Below are 21,139 nucleotides of genomic sequence, written 5' to 3' on the forward strand. Positions count from 1 at the left end.
TTACAAAAATTTAATTGAAATAAACCAATTTTCACATCAATATAATCCTCGTCTCGGCAGCCTAAACACGTGACATCCTTTTGCCCGATTGTTAGCCCTTATTGATCATTCGTTTAATTGATTTGTCATAATTAGTTGCATACTCGTTTGTTATCTACTTGTCTTGTTCAATTTTTTCCTTCGGTTGCCTCAATAGAGCTTGAAAATGAACATAACAATATCCATTAACATAAACTTGATTTAGTATATTGGTTGGAAATATGTTTAGATTTTCATTAACATAGTAAGTACTGATAAAATAAAACAAATAAAGCAATTCTCTAGGAAAAAAAAGAAAAGTCGATTAATCTTGTAAGAACTAAGAAGAGGAAATAAATTATAAAGCATTGTCCCTTCTTGTTTTTTAAAAATAAAATTTACAAAAATGTATTAATGTGGTGGTAACTATAGAGCATATCCAATGACTTATAAGCAGAGCCGTCCCTAGAGCTTTGGTGGCCGCAAGCAAAAATAATTTTTGGGCCAACTAATTATTGATTTATAAAATAAAAAGAAAAACTTAAAATACGTAGGGGGAATCGAACCAACGAACCTCAACTGTTAAAACAACACACATTAACCAGCAGAGCTGATGACTTTCTACAAAAAAATGGGGCCAATTATAGTAATAAACCCTTGTGCGGCCGCAAGCTGGTGCTTGGCTCGCTTGTAGTCATGGACGGCTCTGCTTATAAGACGTAATTCTAATTAAGTAATCGCTAAGATTCATCCAACCAAAATAAATAAAAAAACTTATATTTAAATAGTATAATAAAATAATTGGAACATAAAAAATTACTTTAATTGTAGTTCCTATCCACATGATTTTAAAAATCCATAATATATATATTCAATTTTTTTATGCCATTTTTAACCTATTTTAATATATATATATTCTTTGCTTATTTTTTTAATTCACATATAAAAGGAAGAACTTCTATATGAATAGAAATTCAAAAAATTAGTAGGGTAGATTCAGATTATATAGATCTTTAACTCATAATATATACCTAGGCAATATCAAATATCAGATATACAAGTGTTTCTTACATAACGTAAATAAACTATTCTATAATTAATTGGAAAAACCTAATAATAATATTTGAAAGAAAAAACAAAATCGTTAATGATGACCTTCCATAGATTCACATATATAAGCCGCAACTACAGTAGCATGCTATATTTAAATAAATATATAAATATCCTACAATAGCACTACAACAAATTTTATGGACAATTATATCATACATTCTACAAATTTCAAATTTAGAATTAGTGAGTTTACACAACCTTTTTTCTACCCTTAGCGCTAATTATGTAAAATAATAAATTAATTACAATTTGAAATTAATATTATAATAAGATCGCGTGAAACATCAATAAAATGCTTATATTAGTCTTTTTAATATTAAATTTGTGTTTTTTGGAACTTTGGAGATTGTATCCTAAATTTGGTAACAAAAATTATTAAAAATATATATATATATATATATATATATATATATATATTGCCCATTTAAATATGATTTATTTGATAAAAAAAACCTTGTATTTATTAAAATGACCTGCTTAAATGGAATGTGAAAGGAACTTTGGTCAAAGCTTATTAAAAAGATATTACCATTTTATTATACTCTTGAGTTTCAAAATTTGATTATTAACCAAAAAAAATTTATAGTTATATTTTGAATACTCATTCTCATTCTCATTTATTGTATTTCCAATAATAGTTAGTTAGAGAAATTATCACATTGGCCATGGGTTATATTAACCCACCAAAAGCATTTATAAATTGTTAAACTGTTTGGCAGAATAGATGCTAATCTCAACCTTTTCATACGATTAACCTCTAATGTTTATTTGAAAACTGTTTTTCATATCCCAAGATAAGATACATGAATTTCTCGGGAGATACTTTTGCTAGTTAAAAGCAAATCTAAATGAACAACTCACATCTAGGGGTGAGAATCTTTTTATTCACCCCCTCTTATTCTAACTAATCAGAATCTGTTAATAAAAAAAAAACTCATTTAGTTGTAAAATCTAAATTCTAACCACTATTTTATAAACCTAAACCAACATTTAATGATCTATATGATGTCAAGTTTCACCAAGGGTAGCGATGTCAAGATTCGCCAAGTTTGACATGATTATCTATATGAATGATTAATCAATTATTAAATCATTCCTAGAATTTCGATAAGGCATAGCCTATCACTCGATTATAGAGGAAGCATAACCTACTACTCCGTAATTAATAAATTCAAAATAAATTTAACAGAAAATTTAATATGTAAATGGTACCTTAGTTTTACGGGATAGAATAACCAAGAGATTGATCGAGTAGAAATATGTTCGGATCGGTAGATTGGATGGAGAGACGATTGTGCTGTTAACGTGTTGTAAAATAAAAAAGCTAAACAAGAACTTACATAAAAAGAGAGGGGAGAGATCAACACTTTAAGGTTCTTATAACTTTCTTATTCTTATCTCTTTTTTGTATTACATTTCTCATCTTGAACAACTCCTATTTATAGAGGAGAAAAGAGATGCTTAGTCATACACATCTAAGGATGTAATGACAAGTATTTATGTATAATGACAAGTGTGAAACTTGTGTAATAACAAGTGTTATACTTGATATGACAAGTGTGAAACTTGTGTAATAACAAGTGTTATACTTGATACTTGGGAGTAGTATCCATTCTATAGACATGTATAATGACATGTGATTGAGAATCACACTTGTTCACAATAGAAACTGATTTTGAGAGACTTTTAATGCTCGTTTAGTTGGAAAAATAGACAAATAAGAGGTGTGATTTTGGAGAGATTTTTTTTTTTTTAATGTGTTCACATAAAATATTGTAAGAAATATTTTCTCATTGTTGATCCTTTAATTATAGAAGATTTTAGTTTAGCTGAACTCTATTTTAACAGAACCCTCTAGCTAAATCAGAGGCTCCCCAACCTTGGTCAAACACACATCAACCTTAATTGGTTCAACTTTTGTTTAACTAATAATATAAAAACTAGATTTTAACCCGCGGTACACCGTGGGATGATTTATTTTTAAAGTTAGTATAAAAATATTTTGAAATTATATCTCTTTATAAAATATTTATTTATATTATTATAGTTTACAATTGTTATTAAGTAACGGTATACCACGAGTCCACGAAACAATTGTTAATAACCTGAGGATTTAATTTAACCCTTATTAAAACGGCATGTTAATGATATTTATAAATATTGATTCAAATTTGTCCGCCATATAAACCCGTTCCGAAATATAACCCGTTCCATAATTTCTTAACCCGTCCTGTGATTTTTTTTTATTTTAAAATTTAATGATTATTTATTTTGTATAAAAGTTCAAATTACATCATTCTCTAGGACATTTATATTTTAAAAAACTGAAGATTTAATCTGTACTAAAGCGACATGTTAATGATATTTTAAAATTTTATAAATATTGATTCAAACTCGTCCACCATATAACTTCGTTCTGAAATATAACCCGTCATGTAACTTCTTAACTCGTCCCGTGATTTGTTTTCTAAAAGTCGTAATTTTTAAAATTTAACGATTATTTATTATATATAAAAGTTTGCAAATTGTATCATTTTCTAAGATATTTATATTTTATAGTTTACAATTGTTATTAAGTAACATTATACCACGAGACAATTTTTGGTTTTATACAATCTTTTCTGAATGAGACTGATTTAATATGTCTAATATTGGTGGTATTAAAAAAAAATTAAGGATTTAATCAGTATTGAAGCGACGGATTAATGATATTTTAATATTTTTATTATTGTTGATTCAAAAACCCGTCCCGCCAAACCCGTCCGGCTAAAAAAACTCATTTATTTTGTTAATGTTGATCTTATTAATGATATGATTCTGAATCATTGTCTAAATATTTTAATCGATGTAGAACGTTGAACACACATTTTCGTCAATTGGATAATATATGTCCGTTTTTTAAATCTTGAATCACAATATATGCAGAAAAAAAATTGATTTTTTTTACTTTATGTATTATATGATGATTCAAAACAGTTAAAAACAAATCAAACAAAGATGACAGGAGAATCATAATTCTAAATCTTAATCAGATCTTCTAAATATATAAATTATTAAATATGGAATATCCGGTGTATGAGTTGAGTTAACTATAACCCGACCCAACAAATTTTTTATGACCAAAATTTGTAAACGGATCGGATATCCAAATATAACCTGGCAGCATTTTTACCCACCAGTCACCAAAATGACAAGAGAAATACTAGTATAGATTTGTGACATAAAAATTTGGATAACAAGAATCAAATCCTTTTAACTCAAATATGGAACACAGATATCTCACCAATCAAACAACACCACGTGTCGAATCCTCACTCCTCCTCAAACCACAGCCTAATCCTCTGAAAACAACTCCACACAAGATAAACCTTCCAATCTCCACCGTCAATCTAACCACAATCCAAAATCTCCACCGTCCATTCTCATCTCCCCCAAAAACCTTACCTTCTTCATCTCCTCCTCCTCTATCGTCTCCGAGAAACCACAAATCTCTCTCTCTCTCTCTCTCTTTCTCTCTAGTTCTCTCAACAACAATGGCGTCTCTTCAACAAACTCTATTCTCTCTTCAATCAAAACTCCCACCATCCTCCTTCCAAATCGCCAGATCTCTCCCACTCCGAAAAACCTTCCCAATCCGAATCAACAACGGAAACGCCGCCGGAGCAAGAATGTCAGCCACCGCAGCATCAAGCTACGCGATGGCTTTAGCAGACGTCGCTAAAAGAAACGACACAATGGAATTAACAGTCGCAGACATCGAAAAACTCGATCAAGTCTTCTCAGATCCACAAGTACTAAACTTCTTCGCGAATCCAACGATCACCGTCGAGAAGAAACGTCAAGTCATCGACGACATCGTGAAATCATCATCTCTTCAATCTCATACCTCTAACTTCCTCAACGTCCTCGTCGACGCGAATCGGATCAATATAATGACGGAGATTGTTAAAGAGTTTGAATTGGTTTACAATAAGCTAACGGATACACAATTGGCGGAGGTTAGGTCGGTGGTGAAATTGGAACCGCCGCAATTAGCTCAGATTGCGAAACAGGTTCAGAAGTTAACCGGAGCTAAGAATGTTCGGGTTAAGACGGTTATTGATCCGAGTCTTGTGGCTGGTTTTACGATTCGGTATGGTGATTCCGGTTCGAAGCTTATTGATATGAGTGTGAAGAAGCAGCTTGAAGATATTGCTCAACAGCTTGAACTTGGTGAGATTCAATTAGCTACTTGAATTGGGAATTGTATTAAGAGAAATTTGAGAATGGTTTTTTTTTTCTGTGCAATTTTTTTTTTTTTTCTTCTTCTTCTTCTTTCTCTATTAATCAATCATATAATATACTGATGATGTAATAATAATTCTGAGTTTATTATCTTTGTAATTCGAAATCGGGTAAAAATGCATCGAAATCGAATAGATTGTTTACAGTTTTTACGATTCGGGGAATGATTTTACGATTAAATTGCTTTTGAATTAAATGTCGTTAGCTTAACTGGTAAAGATCCTAGGAATCTTAGAGGTCGCCGGTTCGAGTGAAGAACTTTGAACTGTTATATTGTAAAGAAAGTGTAAATCTATCTCTACATGTTTGGTTTGTTGATGTTGGACCGGGTTGCTAGGAGAGATAGACAAAGCTTATGTTATCGGATAACATAAGTGTCATTGTATTCATAAGGCAATTGAGCATGAGCAAAACGTTTTTGACAATTGATTTCTCCCACAATGTTTGCAACTTGTAGTTTGTAAGGACAAAGATACTAAATCGTCTTCTAAATAAACTGATGTTGTGTTTGGACAACCAACATAACCGGCAACAGAGTAAGATGCTACATTGTCGATTCAGGATTAGTAGAGTTGCATGATTATCAATATCATTTCAAAGCCAAAGGCCAAACGATCATGAATATCAAAACGATCCGTATACCAGAATGTTCTTGAAGATCAAAACAATTTCAAATGCCACAATTTTGAAGATCAAAACAATCCCCAAAACCAAATGATCTCGATTCTCGAAGATCTAAACGACCATAAAAGTCAAACCGGTCTCAAATGTCACTTAATTTACATTCCATCCGTTATTTTAATCTAAACTCAAACCATTAATTGTAAATTATTATTATAGGTTTTCTTAGGGCTGGGCATTCGGGTATGCGGGTCGGGTTCGGGTAAAACCCGATCGGGTACGGGTCTTTCGGGTAGAGGAGTTTAGGACCCAATAGGGTAAATCTAAAATATCAGTTCGGTTTCGGTTCGGATCTAATCGGGTTCGGGTCGGTTCGGGTTTAGATTTTTAGAACCGCTAAATACCCAAAAAAATCGGGTACCCATCGGGTTCGGGTATTTTATACCCAAATACCCAAAATTTTACCAAATACCCGAATTTTATCCGAAATTTTATCCTAATATCCGAAATTTATCCGCAATTTTACTCTAATATCCGAGTTTCACCCGAAAATTTATCCAAATAACCGGAATTTTTTCCAAATATTTAAAAAATTTACAAGCATCTCGCGTATAAATATATTTTGTCTTAAATATTTAAATATAAGTGCATTTAATTTTTGGTAACTATTCTCGGATATTTAGATATAAATGTATTTAGCTCAAATATTACATATATAAAAAGTTTTATATGTATAAGTATATGTAATTTCGGGTAATCGGGTACCCGTTCGGGTATCGGGTTCGGATCGGGTTTTACCCTATACCCACGGGTACGGCAATACAAGACCCAATAGGGTAAATAGCTAATACCCGTACCCGCCCCGAACCGGTTTTTTCGGGTCGGTTTCGGTTCGGGTACTCGGGTACGGTTTTTTTGCCCAGGCCTAGGTTTTCTTCCAAAAAAAACCTCTAAGTCACTATTTTCGCCACTTTTGAGAAAATGGTGATTTGGAAGATTTTTTTTTATTTTTGTAGAAATTCATTTTTCTATAGTTAACTAATTAAAAGGGGATGTTATTTAATCATTGGATTTGAGAAAATTCATTTTTCATTGTTATACCAATTCTACTATTTTCTTTAAATATCCTATCTTCCAACATGTCACAACCTACTTCGGACCAATATCTCATTTTATCACTTTCATCATAAATCATTCTCGATGCCAAAAACAAATCAAACATCACCTAGTATTTCTTATCCTCTATGTTCTTCAGGCTTAAATGTTCGGCCCAATTAATTAGCTTTCTGTGATGGGCTTGCTTGTAATAAGTTATATGAACATCCTCATTAAAAACCCTAATGGATTTTCAATACGCTATTAATATTCCTACATTTAACGTTCTAACGTCTAAACATCCGTAAAGGCACTAATCACGTACCTACTTCACTATGGCAACACTAGGGTTCACAAGCCATGGCTCTTCGTATTCTAAGCGTGAGCTTTGTCATTACCGTCATGTTATTTCCAAGACACCTCTTTTTGCTAATAAATTTTTTAATAAACAATTTAATTTCTATTATAACCAACGCTTCATCTCCTCTCTCAACTCTATATATAAACAAACCCTCCGTTCTCTTGTATAAGCAATTCAGGAAGGAAAAAGAAACAGTGAAATCATGTGTTCAAACATTTCTTCGACAACTCTAGAGAGTTGGAGAGAACGTCCTCCTTCTTCCTACTCCATCAAAGTCGAAAACCTCTCCCAATTTGAGAGCTCAACTCTTCACTCTGATGGCAAATACCTATCTCGACATTTCTCCTCTGGTGATTACAAATGGTACGTCTTGTGTATTGACTTATCTAGTGTCACACAAGTCCCATAGACTTACACTTCTTTCATCATTCTTTTGTCCATTAATTCTTTTAATGATGTATCATCTTGCCTTATTCACTATTGTTTCTTAAAACTTTAGGAGAATGATCATATACCCAAAAGGTAACGACAAGGACAATGGGAGTGGATTTATTTCAATGTATGTCGAAATAGATAGCACAAGCCTCATCTCCACAACTCCAACTGAGGTGTATGCAAATCTCCAGTTTTTTGTTTTTAACAAAAAAGAAAACAAGTACTTTACTATTCAAGGTATGTATGTTCATGTGTATTCATTTATTTATATTCGCTTGTGCTCTCTTGATATATGATGTTTCTTTGTATACCCAGATGTGGAATCGAAGCCGTTCAATACACTAAGAACAATGTGGGGATTGCCGCAAGTGCTTGCACTTGATACATTCAATGATCGTAATAATGGATACCTCTTTGATGGAGATCATTGTGAGTTTGGTGTTGATATCATTGTTGTTCCACCTCCAACCAAATGGGAAATGTTATCTTTTGTGAAACTTCCTTATCCTAAGTTCTCTTGGATTGTTAAAAACTTCTCTGAGATAAAAGATAATCCTTACACATCTGACAGCTTTTCAAAGGGAGGAAAGAAATGGTAAAGTACACACAAATTATGTTACAACAAATCTTTACTTACTTTTAAGTTTAAGATTATGTATATGAATATTAACCAAGTGTAAAATATTATTTTGCAGGGTTCTAAAGTTGTATCCCAAGGGCTACTCTATAGAAGATAGTGAATGGTTATCCATTTTTCTGTACTTAGCTGATGGTGAGATTTTAAAGGAAGATGAGAAGATTTACGTGCAAGCAGATGTGAAAGTTGAAGACCCATTTGGATCCAATCACCTGACAATCCAGCGTATGTATATAAATTATTATTCCTAGCTTTCTTAAATCAACTCGATATATGAGGTGAACTAAGCATTAATAACGAAATTACTAGCTTACCCATTTCTTAATTAATCAATGCTTACAATACATATTCTATGTTACATACTGCAGTTAACCGGTGGTTCGATACACCAGACCTAGGTTATGGTTGGGATCATTTCGTGTCTGTAGCTGAACATCGAAAGTCTTATTTGGACAAGGAAGACACTTTGAAAGTTGAGATCGAATTTAAAGTTGTTTCTGCAACTAAATATTCTTCCGTTACCTGATTAGTTCTACTTTTTAGACTATCTATGTTTTCCAGACGCTCTTAAATCATCTTTAAGGTTATTTAGTTTTTATATTCTTTACCAATTATCCGCCAAATTGTCTTAAATTTTAAGATCGGTTATTTTCTTTTTGGTATTATTCAATTTTTCACTTTCATAACAAGACCAGTTTTGTCTGTCAACGTGTTAACTTTACAACAAATCTTCTTAAAAATGTTTGAAAACTGTTTAATCAAATTCAAATCAACAAATATTTGTTGTTCTTTTTTGATTGATCATGATTATAAACAATCTAAAATTAGAGCAATATATGGGTAGAATTTGGATTAAACTAATATTTAGGTTTAAGATTTTATTTTTCGACGATTAGGTTAAAAGATTTATCTCATAATATACGATATATAAAAAAAAAATATGTGATATATAGGATTTGGACGATATATACATTGGATAAACATACAACGAAAAGTTGCACTCCAATTTGTAATTGGAAGACCAATGATTTCCACGTCAGCCAGGGTCAAACCCTAGGGTTACACCAGTATATATATTTGGTCTCATGGCTTTGAGGAGAGACTAGAGAGATCAGATAGGTTTTACAAGGAAAGCTCACGTTTCCAAAGCCTTAAAACCCTAGTGGAAGAAGAAGACCAATCTGTGCTTGTGGATACCGATACTTTTTTATTTTTAACTAGGTTTTGAACCCACGCTACGCGTGGGTTTTTCATATTTGTTTTCATAAAAATAAATATCTATATATAATAGCAATCTAATAAATACCATTTGCACATCTGAACGGTTGCGTTTTTTTATCGCAACCTTTCGTTTAAATCGGTTATTTTTTTACGGTTATGTCTTTTTATTGAATTTTCTCTTTGAATTCGTTGAATTATTTACGGTTATATATGTTAAATTACAGTCGTATCTTTTCAGTTTACAATTATATCTTTATAGTTGCATTTATTCATTTAAAGTTACGTCTTTCTATTATATAATTTCATTGTATTTTTTGTATAGTTAGTAATACTACGAAGTTTTTTTACATCAACCATTAGACTACATATCAAATTGGTTTTATTAGCCAAAATAACAACCTCAATAAATGTATTTTGCACTTCTGAACGGTTGTGTCTCTTTATCGTAACTTTCCGTTAAAATATTAACAGTTATTTTTTCGGGTGTGTTTTTTATCGCAACTCTTCATTAAAATATTGACGGTTTTTTTTTGTTTGTGTCTTTTCATTGCAACTTTCCGTTAAAATATTGGTTGTTACTTTATTCGTTTGTGTCTTTTTATCGCAGTTTTCCGTTAAAATATTGACGGTTATTTTTTCTCGGTTGTGTCTTTTTATCGCAACTTTCCGTTAAAATGTTGACGGTTATTTTTTCTCGGTTGTGTATTTTTATCGCAACTCTTCGTTAAAATATTGACGGTTAATTGTTTAGTTGACGGTTATTTTTTGGTTGTGTCTTTTTCTCGCAACTTTTCGTTAAAATATTAACGGTTACTTTTTTCGTTGACAGTTATTTTTTTGGTTGTGTTTTTTTTTTCTCGCAACTTTCCGTTAAAATATTGACGGTTACTTTTTCGTTTCTGGTTTTATCATAACTTTTTGTTAAAATATTGACGATATTTTTTTCCCGATTGTGTCTTTTTTTGTCTGTTAAAATATTGACGGTTATTTTTTTCTTGGTTGTGTCTTTTTATCGCAATTTTTTGCTAAAATATTGACAGTTAGTTTTTCTCGGTTGTATCTTTTTATCGCAACTCTTCGTTAAAATATTGACGGTTACTTTTTTCGTTGACAGTTATTTTTTGGTTGTGTCTTTTATCGTAACTTTCCGTTAAAATATTGACGGTCATTTTTTTTGTTTGTATCTTTCTATCGCAACTTTCCGTTAAAAGTTTGACGGTTATTTTTTCTCGGTTGTGTCTTTTTATAGCAACTCTTCATTAAAATATTGACGGTTCTTTTTTTCGTTGACGATTATTTTTTTTGTTGTGTCTTTTTATCGCAACTTTCCGTTAAAATATTAACATTACTTTTCTCGTTTGTGTTTTTTTATCGCAACTTTTCGTTAAAAGATTAACGGTTATTTTTTCTCGGTTGTATCTTTTTGTCCTAGCTCTTTGTTAAAATATTTACGGTTACAATTTTTCATTGATGGTTATTTTTTCGGTTGTGTCTTTTTATCGTAACTTTCAGTTAAAATATTGACGGTTTCTTTTTTTTTTGTTTTTGTCTTTTTATCGTATCTTTCCGTTAAAATATCGATGGTTTCTTTTTCTCGGTTGTGTCTTTCTATCGCAACTTTCCGTTAAAATATTGATGGTTATTTTTCTCGGTTGTGTCTTTTTATCGCAACTCTTCGTTAAAATATTGACGGTTATTTTTTTCCGTTTGTGTCTTTTTATCGCAATTTTTTGTTTAAATATTGACTGTTATTTTTTCTCGGTTGTGTCTTTTATCGCAACTCTTCGTTAAAATATTTACGGTTACATTTTTCGTTGACAGTTATTTTTTTTTATGTGTCTTTTTATCATAACTTTTCGTAAAAATGTTGACATTTACTTTTTTTGTTGTCTTTTTATCGCAACTTTTCGTTAAAATATTAACAGTTATTTTTTCTCGGTTGTGTTATTTATCGCAACTTTCCGTTAAAATATCGACGGTTATTTTTTCTCGGTTATGTCTTTTTATCGCAACTCTTCGTTAAAATATTGACGGTTACTTTTTGTGTTGACGTTATTTTCTGGTTGTGTTTTTATATCTTTTTGGTTTTGACCCGCTAGTAATTCAATTATTTGAATATATTATAATAATTAATTTTATATAGTAATTCAATTATTTGAATATATTATAATAATAATTTAATTCATAAACGTAATAAAATATATTTGTTGAAAATGAGTTCCCCGCGATATCGCGGGGTTCATAACCTAGTATATATAATAATAGTTGTTAAAACACTATCATTGTATATTGGAAATTCAGTCCGAATTGAGTTATATTTAGTTTATCAGTATTAATTTTGCATTGTACAATAGTATCTAAAATGAATTCAAACTTAGGGCTAAAATATCAGAAGTTACTAACTTCCTCCTTCAAGCCATATCGCATTGGTCTAACTATCTTCATTGTCTTCTTTGGTGTCATATTGGTTCTCAATCGGATTAGTGCTACTTTAAACGGTTGAATACTCTTATATCCTATCACTAAAATATCAAATTTTGAACATATTAACTACTTCGAGTTGATTACATAGGTCTAAATGTCTTCATTGTTTTCTTTGGTGCCACATTAGTTCTCAATCAAGTTAGTAATACTGTAAACGTCCATATACTTTTATATCCTATCACTAAAATCTAACATTTCAAAAATATTAGTTACTTGAAGTTGATCCCAAGAGAAAACAAAAGTTAACTACTGATTTTTTAGTATGTTATCTTATAATAAAAAAAACAAAAAAAATCAATCTGTTTTCTAAGAAAAAAATTTTGTATTTCTTCTAGTTGAGAATGAGTGATAAGATGCTCTTACTTTTATTCGGACAACTTTTAAAACATTGGCTTCCTACCTCACCCTACTTAAAGAATTATTTTTTAGAGTTTAACTACAACAATTGACATATGTTTTTAACATTGTTGCAACTTTTTCATATACATAAAAATCAGCATAATTTTCCATCTAAGAGAATAAATATTTATTTTTTGTTTAGCTATGTATTATACCCATACACTTAATCTGATTATATGACAATGAAACCAGATTTATAATATTTAATCGGATTCTTAAACACCTTACACATATAGATTATCGTGTCAACTCTCTACTACTTATTTCTTTATTTTTTCCCTGAAATTCATTTCTAATATCTTGATCAATATATAACATCTCACTTTTAACTTTTAAATGGTATTCTATTTTCTAGTTCAGTATCATCTCAACAAATTTTATGATTTGCAAGCATATCAAAGTAGTGACTCCACTTTCTACATATCCAAAAACGATTTTTATACATTATAACCTATAAATGAGATACTACGCAATAAAACAATCGCACTCATCTTATTGTAGTGGCACAACAAATATTTTCTATTACAATATTTGCATTTATCTCAAGATTCTATGTCTCGGCCTACAAAATCTTTAATACAAATGATAAGATTGTTACAAAATTATACAAAACATTTGAAACCACCGGAAATTATTTAACACACAACAAACAACGGAAAGAAAAAAAAACACACAATAGAGGTCGACAATAGCTTACGGATGTAGAAGATGCAATCAAACTTAATTATCATTCTACCTAGCAACTGATATGCAATTTAAAATAAAAACTCAAAATCCTAATAAAATATAAAATAACCAAAACAGGTTAATGGTAAACAAAAAAAAATATAAGATTATATTTCCATCGCACGTATTCAACCATTTAGTGGCCTAAAACTGAATTTCAAAAAATATGTTTGTATCTAAATATCAAAAACACACCAAACAATCTATCTAATATAAATGGGATATATGCAAGCTTACCTCCTCTATAGATGGGATTTAACTTTTTGATCCTATACTTTGATATGTGCATGTCAGTTGTAAAATTCTCCAAATTTGCATGCAACGATTGCCATTTTGACTTCCACACATCCAATATGCGATTGACGTAAACATCGGTAACTATTATGCTAATTTGAAGCTACATAGGTCGATTTGAGCTGATATAATAATCCAATAAAAGTATTTATAATAATCGTAGAGGCTGTGAAAGGTTCTTGGATTTGTCTTTTCTGCCGATATGTATCTTAAAAAATGTATCATTGTAATTAAATTTTTGATCCTAACCTAATTAAGTCAACATATATTTTGCCATTTATTTTATACAATATCAAATCTAAAAGATATACACAAGGGACTAAGAGTACATCTGATCATTCAAATTTCAAAATACCAAAAATATTCGTTTTTGGCATAGAGATTCTTATATCCAAGAAGTATTTTAGATATCTACTATTTATACTTTGGAGTTTTCTAGATATTACGATATCAAATTTATATGTCTTTTGCTTCCGTAGATTTTTTATGTTAATTTTCTCTTGTTTCTCAACATATATTTTTTTATAAATTCATAAACTTTAAAAACGTTAATCAGTGAGATGGTTATTGTGGTCAAAAATCAAAATACTTGTAGTTTCATTTTTGGACTCATCGAGCCACCACAACAAATTTACTCGCAGATAATATAATTATGATATCTATTTTCCTAGCTTCAACTTTGATATAGTATAGAAATGGCTTCAAATTCATTTATTTTTAAAATATGAATTAACAAATTGCTATTTTGATTAAAGATGGAATACAAACAAATGTAGTGAGACTAATAATGATCAATTTATTATCCAATTCCTGTTAACTACATTATTTTAGAATTAGAAATTTTTCTTAATTTATTTGGAAGCTATTATAATGAGACTAACAATGTTATTATTCTTTCAATATTCTAATAAATAACTTTTACATTTTCTTATTTCCACATACTATTTTTCAAAAGTTTACATTTCTATTCTATAGAAAATTTTATAATTTAATAATGTTAATTAACGTCTTGCCTAAAAAAGTTAATTAATGAGATGTCAAACCGCGATTGGTCGTTTTAAATCCTAGGTGGACGGCTTCAGGAGCTTATAGCCTCGACTTTTATATAGTATAGATTCTTTCATTCTTCTCTATTCCTCTCTCTCATATATATTAACAAATTTTCGGATCTTTTGTGTTGCAATTCAGTTTTGGAGGAAGAAAAGTTTGTCTACAATGTTGTCAAACATATCTTCCACAACTATGCAGAGTTGGAGAGAACGTCCTCCTTCTTCCTATTCCATCAAATTCCAGAACCTCTCTCAACTCCAAAGCTCAACCCTTCACTCAGATGGCAAATACCAATCTCGACTTTTCTCCTCTGGTGATTACCAGTGGTATGTTCCATATAGATGTTTTATCTACCTCAATATCATTCATCATATATCATCAGAATAATTAATCTTTATTTATTGTTTTATATGATATATCATCTTTCCTTGTGCATAAATATTTTTCAGGAGAATGATCATATACCCAAAAGGAAACGACAAGGACAATGGGAGTGGATTTATTTCAATCTATGTTGAAATAGATAGTACAAGCCTCAAGGCTACACCACCAACTGAGATTTATGCAGATATCCGATTTTTCGTCTTTAACAAAAAAGAAAATAAGTACCTTACAATCCAAGGTATGTATGTACATGTATTTTTTTTCTTATAGTTCTTTCTGTATATATATATATATATGTACTAATATTGCATATATCTATATATAGATGTGGATTCGAAGCCGTTCAATACATTAAAAACGATGGGGGGATTACCGCAAGTGCTTGCGCTTGATACATTCAACGACCATAAAAACGGATACCTCTTTGATGGAGATCATTGTGAGTTTGGTGTTGATATTATTGTTGTTCCACCTCCAACCAAATGGGAAATGCTCTCTTTTGTGAAACTTCCTTATCCTAAGTTCTCTTGGACTATTAATAATTTCTCTAAGATAAAGGAGAATCCTCACACATCAGACAGCTTTTCAAAGGGAGGAAAAAAATGGTATCATAATTAATTTTTTTTTATGTACATATACACATACGGGAGAGCATAAGATTGTTAACAAGTGCATAATAATGTTTTGTAGGGTTCTCAAGGTGTATCCCAAGGGCTACTCTACACCAGATAGTAAATGGTTATCCATTTATCTGTATTTAGCTGATGGTGAAATTTTAAAGAACGATGAAAAAATTTACGTGCAAGCACATGTGAAAGTTGAAGACCCACGTGGATCCAATCACTTAACATGCAAGCGTATGTTATAGAACACTGTTTACTTTATTATTTCTTAGCTTATGAGGAGAAATTAATTATGGCTAACGAGATGTAATCTGTCTTATTGCAGTTAACTGGTGGTTCAATAGACCAAGCCAAAGTTGTGGTTGGGATCACTTCGTGTCTACAGCTGAACTTCGAAAGTCTTACTTGGACAAGAAAGATACTTTGAATGTTGAGGTCGAATTTAAAGTTGTTTCTGCGACCAACTATTCTTAATTCCTTTACCTAACCCCCAAAAGTCATAGATTTTGTTTACAATTTTTAAATTTTTATAACTTTTGTTAATGTATTAATTAAGTTAAATTTAGTAATTGAGTTCCATGGATGCTAGAGTCTAAAAGTTAACTTGTTCTCATTTGCAACTTCCAGAAGGCCAAATAGTCACTAATCTGTTCTTCTTAAAAATGTTGAAGTAACTTTATATTTATAAACTGAATGCAAGTATTCATCTAGTAACATTAAATTTTACATTTTTATTAGTAATAATAACATACATACAACCATCCGGATACAGGCGGACACAGCAGAAGACCAAACATATTGGTAACGACACTTAAACGGATGATCAAAGTTTGAACATAGAGAGCGAGAGAGGAGAGAACTCATGACAACATTTATAAGTTGTGTCCTTTCCTTCAACGACCAGAGAGACTAATCTGTTGATAGTTTTTATCAACAGACTCTTTAACAGCATCAACAACCAGTTGCGTCTTTCGGCTAATACTAGGCCAGTACCCATCAGGCTTTGCACCATTGTTCTTGATTTCTCCAACCAATCGAGCAAATTCCCTCACCATACATGCCTCTTGCGGAAGCTCTGTCTTAACCGTGTGCTCACTCGGGGGACTAACCCACGCAGTCACAAGGTCATTGAACCAAGCTTTAGTGCTCGTGGTAAACGACGCCTCAGACTCCTTATACGGGATAATAAAGTCGTGAACACGAAGTGTGCCTTTTGTTCCAATGGCAGTTATCTCCATTGTTAAGTTCGCCAAAAACGAACAATATATAGTTGCAGTTCGTCCGTCTTCCCAGCTCAAAGATGCTCCACAGGAAAGAATCACTCCTGCCTTGTTTAACACAGCCCCGGGAAAAGCCGTCACAGTTTTCGGAAGCTCAAAGTTATTAGCCAAAAGAGTTGCTCGAATCGTGTACCACCCAGCATCTCCTAACGCACCAAGCCCATCAAGACCCGGTTTCACACGGATATCGTTTTTGAGAAACTCTTCATCTCCAGCAAATGAGAAACAACTCTGTACCTACAGATTCAAACATCATGTATAAACAACACTTTCAAGACACTATCAAATCTTCAAGAAGCTAGAAAACTACACAAGCCAGAAACTTGATCAAACCTATGCAGTGAGAACCAAAGCTACAAACTTTAAAGAAACCCAAAAAACTAGAATCAATGCCAATCCAATTCCAACAACAAAGACATAAAATTTCATGAAAACCAAACACTAACTTACAGTTTTAAGCTGACCAAAACGTTCAGAATCAGACAAAAACTCTTTAAGCAAAGCAGTTCTAGGATTATGAACCCACATAGTACCATCCATAATCTGAACACCATTAGCTTCACAAGCAACAACAATCTTATCAAACTCAGTTACATTCATAGCAACAGGCTTCTCCAAAAGGATATGTTTCCCTTTCTCAGCTGCTTTAATAGCCCACTCAACGTGAAGACTAGTGGGCAGAGGAACATAGAGAGCATCGATCTCTGGATCTTCGAGGATTGATTCGTAAGAGCCGTGGATTTTGGTTGATTCTGGGTAGTTATTGGCGGTGGCGAAAGATTTGGCTTTTTCTAAAGACCGGCTTGCTACGGCGGCGATTGTGGCGTTGGGAGCGAGGTTGATGGCTCGAGAGACCTTTCGAGCGATGTCGGCACAACCCATTACTCCGATTCGGATTTGGGTGTCGGTAGCCATTGTTGTGGGTATGGATTTTTTTTTTCCGGCGAGAGATGAGAGCGAGTGGTGATAGAGAGAATGAAACAGGTAGAGAGATATAATTAGGTAGGACACGAGAGAAGAAGATACGTTATAGAGAAGAGGATAATCCCAAGTTTTAAATAATTCTTTTGTTTTGGTTTTTTCTTACCAAAAAGGTTATAATTTCTCACCTATTTTTATTTTTTAGGAAAGTAAAAGAAAAATAAAAAAACCATTACAGTGTTACAAAAATTAAACTCTTGAATATTGAATGGAGCTCGTAAGTCATTCAATCACTACCATAAAATAATGGAATAGTTTTAGTGTAGTGGAATGGTTTGGTGAAGTGGAATAGTTTGGAGTAGTGGAATGGTTTGGTGAAATTATTTGGTACTATAAATATGGTCTTCCACTCCATTGTAAGATACACCATTGATTCACTTAACAAAGAAATGTATGTTGTGAAACTTATTGTTCTCTTATTCCATTCCATGAATAATGATACATATATATAGACATATAAACCTAGGGTTTTAGAGTACATAATGAATAACCCTGATGGGCTTATTGGGCCCGGTTATAAGTCCAATATGATGTATTATAACACTCCCCCTTGGACGGAGTAACCGGACCTGATGGTCAATCGGGATCTCGATAATACGCTGGGGAATGTTGCCTCATTAAAACCTTACCAGGAAAACCCAGTGGGAAAAACCATGGTGAAGGAAAAAGAGTACAACACGCATTACTCCCCCTGATTAGAGCATCACCGTAGATCTCTAAGTCTACGCATTCCTATTTGTTGGATGAGCTTCCGGAGTATTGAAGCGGGCAATGATTTGGTGAAAAGGTCGGCGGAGTTATCGCATGATCGGACCTGTTGAACGCTGATCGTACCATCCTTCTGCCAATCCGAGGTTGAGAAGAATTTTGGTAGGATGTGCTTCGTCCGATCTCCTTTGATATAACCTTCCTTGAGTTGAGCAATGCAAGCCGCGTTGTCTTCAAACATAACCGTGGGCTCCTTATCTTCTTTCATACCACAATCTGATCGGATGTGCTGAGTCATGGATCGTAGCCAAACACATTCTCTGCTGGCTTCGTGAATGGCCAAAAGTTCTGCATGGTTTGATGAAGTGGTAGTGATTGTCTGCTTTATCGATCTCCAAGAGATAGCTGTTCCTCCATGCGTGAACACATAACCAGTTTGAGACTTGGCATTGTGCGGATCTGATTGATAACCTGCATCAGCAAAACCAACTAGTCCATCCTTGTTGTGGTTAGTGTAAAACAGTCCTAAGTCTTTAGTACCTTGAAGGTATCTTAGGAGGTGTTTGATACCATTCCAGTGCCTCTGAGTTGGACATGAGCTGAAGCGAGCTAGGAGGTTCACGGCAAAACAAATGTCTGGTCTAGTGTGACTAGCCAAGTACATTAACGCTCCTACAGCACTGAGGTATGGCTTTTCTGGACCGAGAATTTCTTCATCGTCCTTCTTGGGACCAAATGGATCACTGTCCAATCCTAGGCTCCGGACAACCATTGGGCTGTTCAATGGGTGGGCCTGGTCCATATTGAATCGCTTGAGTACTTTTTCAATGTAAGCCGCTTGATGCACAAGGATTCCTCCTTTGACGTACTCAAGTTGTAAACCCAAACAGAATTTAGTTTTACCTAGGTCTTTTATTTCGAATTCTGCTTTCAAGCAGTCGACTGTTTGGGAGATTTCACCAGATGTTCCGAGGATGTTTAGATCATCCACGTAAACTGCTATGATGAGTATTTCTTGATGAAAATGCATGGACTGATGGGATCGTTTTTGTAGCCTTCTCTGATGAGATATTCGCTTAACCGGTTATACCACATACGTCCACTTTGTTTCAGTCCATACAAGGATTTGTTTAGCCTGATGCAGTATTGATCTCGAGATGCATGCTTATCTTTAAGCTCTATGCCATCTGGTAATCTCATGTATATTTCATTGTCGAGGGGCCCATAGAGATATGCGGTGACAACATCCATTAACCGCAAATCTAGATTTTCTCTTATGGCCAGACTTATGAGGAATCGAAAAGTAGTTGCATCCACCACCGGAGAATAAGTCTCCTCATAATCGATTCCGGGTCTCTGTGAGAATCCTTGTGCTACAAGCCGTGCTTTATAACGAACGACTTCACCGAGTTCGTTTCTTTTACGCACAAAGACCCATTTATGGCCCACTGGTTTGACATTGAATGGTGTCCGGATGATCGGACCAAACACATTCCTGAGTTTGAGACTCTTTAACTCCACGTTTATGGCTTCTTTCCATTTTAGCCAGTCTGTTCTATGAGTGCACTCTATGATAGACGTGGGTTCTAGATACTCTTGCGTGTTCGCAATATCAAGTGCTACTTTGTATGCAAAGAGTGCATTTAAGTCGACTTCTTTTCTGTTCCATTGGATTCCAGACATGTTGTAATTGATAGAGATCTCATTGTTATCGATCTCGTCAGAACCTAGAGATTTGGCGTCCCGAACCTCTTATGGTGGTTCATTAGAGTGAGTCTCAGCGCGCGTTATGTCTGTTATATTGGGAATCCCGGTTTCAACTATTGCACCTTTCTTTGATTTCTGTGGATTCTTGTCTTTGGAACCTAGAGGTCTGCTACGTTTATTTCGTGATGCAGACTCTGTAGCAACTTGAACTTGTCCCGTTGGAACAGTGATTCGTACTGGTGCATTACAAGCTGGTATGTACGATTTGGTTACTTTGTTTGGGTCAGCAAAGGAATCTGGCAATTGATTAGCTAGCTTTTGATAGTGTATAATCTTTTGGATCTCCGAATCACATTCTAGAGTCCGAGGATCTTGCCAATTTAAGGATGTTTGATTCCATGATAGCTCTTTGACCAGCTTGTGTTTCTCTCCACCCAATGTTGGATATACCGATTCATCAAATTGGCAATCCGCATATCTGGCCTTAAATAGGTCTCCAGTGGTCGGCTCGAGATATTTGATGATGGTGGGAGAATCAAAACCAACATATATTCCCATCCTCCTTTGAGGTCCCATTTTGGTTCTATGTGGTGGAGCAATGGGTACATAGACTGAGCACCCAAATGTTTTGAGATGGGAGATGTCTGGCTCATGACCCTGTAATAATTGGGATGGGGAATATCTATGCTCACTAGATGGTCGGATGCGTATTAGTTCA

General features: G+C 33.1%; 5 protein-coding genes across 5 annotated transcripts; 3 read left to right on the forward strand and 2 right to left on the reverse strand.

Moving 5' to 3' along the window:
- Positions 1 to 4,364: 4,364 nt before the first annotated feature.
- LOC110227657 lies at positions 4,365 to 4,557 on the reverse strand. The gene is given in 2 exon segments (XM_021022703.1): positions 4,365 to 4,473; positions 4,476 to 4,557. Coding segments are annotated over 2 exon segments (138 nt in total). The 3' UTR covers positions 4,365 to 4,417.
- Positions 4,532 to 5,567, forward strand: LOC9310651 (ATP synthase subunit delta, chloroplastic). Its single transcript, XM_021022702.1, has one exon. The coding sequence runs from the start codon at positions 4,665 to 4,667 to the stop codon at positions 5,364 to 5,366; it is 702 nt and encodes a 233-aa protein (XP_020878361.1). The 5' UTR covers positions 4,532 to 4,664; the 3' UTR covers positions 5,367 to 5,567.
- A 2,413-nt stretch (positions 5,568 to 7,980) lies between these two features.
- LOC9308525 lies at positions 7,981 to 9,105 on the forward strand. The gene is made up of 4 exons (XM_021020472.1): positions 7,981 to 8,164; positions 8,243 to 8,522; positions 8,623 to 8,789; positions 8,933 to 9,105. The coding sequence occupies exons 1-4, from the start codon at positions 7,996 to 7,998 to the stop codon at positions 9,088 to 9,090; spliced, it is 774 nt and encodes a 257-aa protein (XP_020876131.1). The 5' UTR covers positions 7,981 to 7,995; the 3' UTR covers positions 9,091 to 9,105.
- A 5,719-nt stretch (positions 9,106 to 14,824) lies between these two features.
- On the forward strand, positions 14,825 to 16,283 carry LOC110227677 (probable inactive serine/threonine-protein kinase fnkC). The gene is made up of 4 exons (XM_021022807.1): positions 14,825 to 15,360; positions 15,448 to 15,727; positions 15,813 to 15,979; positions 16,071 to 16,283. The coding sequence occupies exons 1-4, from the start codon at positions 15,192 to 15,194 to the stop codon at positions 16,217 to 16,219; spliced, it is 765 nt and encodes a 254-aa protein (XP_020878466.1). The 5' UTR covers positions 14,825 to 15,191; the 3' UTR covers positions 16,220 to 16,283.
- A 168-nt stretch (positions 16,284 to 16,451) lies between these two features.
- LOC9308526 (uncharacterized oxidoreductase At4g09670) lies at positions 16,452 to 18,043 on the reverse strand. Its single transcript, XM_002874538.2, has 2 exons — positions 17,476 to 18,043; positions 16,452 to 17,262 (listed from the first exon to the last, which is right to left on the reverse strand). The coding sequence occupies exons 1-2, from the start codon at positions 17,938 to 17,940 to the stop codon at positions 16,639 to 16,641; spliced, it is 1,089 nt and encodes a 362-aa protein (XP_002874584.1). The 5' UTR covers positions 17,941 to 18,043; the 3' UTR covers positions 16,452 to 16,638.
- Between the last annotated feature and the right edge of the window lie 3,096 nt (positions 18,044 to 21,139).

This window comes from Arabidopsis lyrata (genome assembly GCF_000004255.2).
Source record: "Arabidopsis lyrata subsp. lyrata unplaced genomic scaffold ARALYscaffold_6, whole genome shotgun sequence".
Taxonomy (NCBI): Eukaryota; Viridiplantae; Streptophyta; class Magnoliopsida; order Brassicales; family Brassicaceae; genus Arabidopsis; species Arabidopsis lyrata.